This window comes from Argopecten irradians, chromosome 7 (assembly GCF_041381155.1).
Source record: "Argopecten irradians isolate NY chromosome 7, Ai_NY, whole genome shotgun sequence".
NCBI lineage: Eukaryota > Metazoa > Mollusca > Bivalvia > Pectinida > Pectinidae > Argopecten > Argopecten irradians.
This window is the reverse complement of record NC_091140.1, coordinates 1,184,962-1,185,976: the sequence shown is the minus strand read 5'-3', so window position 1 is coordinate 1,185,976 and position 1,015 is coordinate 1,184,962. Positions and strand designations below refer to the sequence as shown.

General features: G+C 46.5%; 1 protein-coding gene across 1 annotated transcript; it reads right to left on the bottom strand.

Annotated features, from left to right (window-relative positions):
- Window positions 1–230: 230 nt before the first annotated feature.
- LOC138326785 (nipped-B-like protein) lies at window positions 231–692 on the bottom strand. The gene has a single exon (XM_069272789.1). It carries the CDS (start codon window positions 690–692, stop codon window positions 231–233), a length of 462 nt encoding a protein of 153 aa, XP_069128890.1.
- Window positions 693–1,015: the final 323 nt, after the last annotated feature.

The window sequence follows — 1,015 nt, the reverse complement described above, 5'->3', positions numbered from 1 at the left end:
TTTGACCCCTGGACGTTGAGGTCTGTTTTGACCTCTGGACATTGAGGTCTGTTTTGACCCCTGGATGTTAAGGTCTGTTTTGACCTCTGGATGTTGAGGTCTGTTTTGACCCCTGGACGTTGAGGTCTGTTTTGACCGCTGGATGTTAAGGTCTGTTTTGACCTCTGGGCATTGAGGTCTGTTTTGACCTCTGGACATTGAGGTCTGTTTTGACCTCTAGTTGTAAAGGTCTATTTTGACGTCTGGACATTGAGGTCTGTTTTGACCTCTGGATGTTGAGGTCTGTTTTGACCTCTGGACACTGAGGTCTGTTTTGATCTCTGGACGTTGAGGTCTGTTTTGACCTCTGGACACTGAGGTCTGTTTTGACCCCTGGATGTTGAGGTCTGTTTTGACCTCTGGACATTGAGGTCTGTTTTAACCTCTGAATGTAAAGGTCGGTTTTGACCTCTGGACATTGAGGTCTGTTTTGACCTCTGGACATTGAGGTTTGTTTTGACCTCTGGACATTGAGGTCTGTTCTGACCCCTGGATGATGAGGTCAGTTTTGACCCCTGGATGTTGAGGTCTGTTTTGACCTCTGGACACTGAGGTCTGTTTTGACCCCTGGACATTGAGGTCTGTTTTGACCTCTGGATGTTAAGGTCTGTTTTGACCCCTGGATGTTGAGGTCTGTTTTGACCTCTTGACATTGAGGTCTGTTTTGACGTCTGGACATTGAGGTCTGTTTTGACCTCTGGGTGTTAAGGTCTGTTTTGACCCCTGGATGTTGATGTCTGTTTTGACCTCTGGATGTTAAGGTCTGTTATGACCTCTGGACACTGAGGTCTGTTTTGACCCCTGGATGTTGAGGTCTGTTTTGACCTCTGGACATTGAGGTCTGTTTTGACCCTTGGATGTTGAGGTCTGTTTTGACCCCTGGACGTTGAGGTATGTTTTGACCTCTGGACATTGAGGTCAGTTTTGACCAATATTAGAGAGCAGCTCAAGTCTTGTAACTGTAGGAATTCTGTGA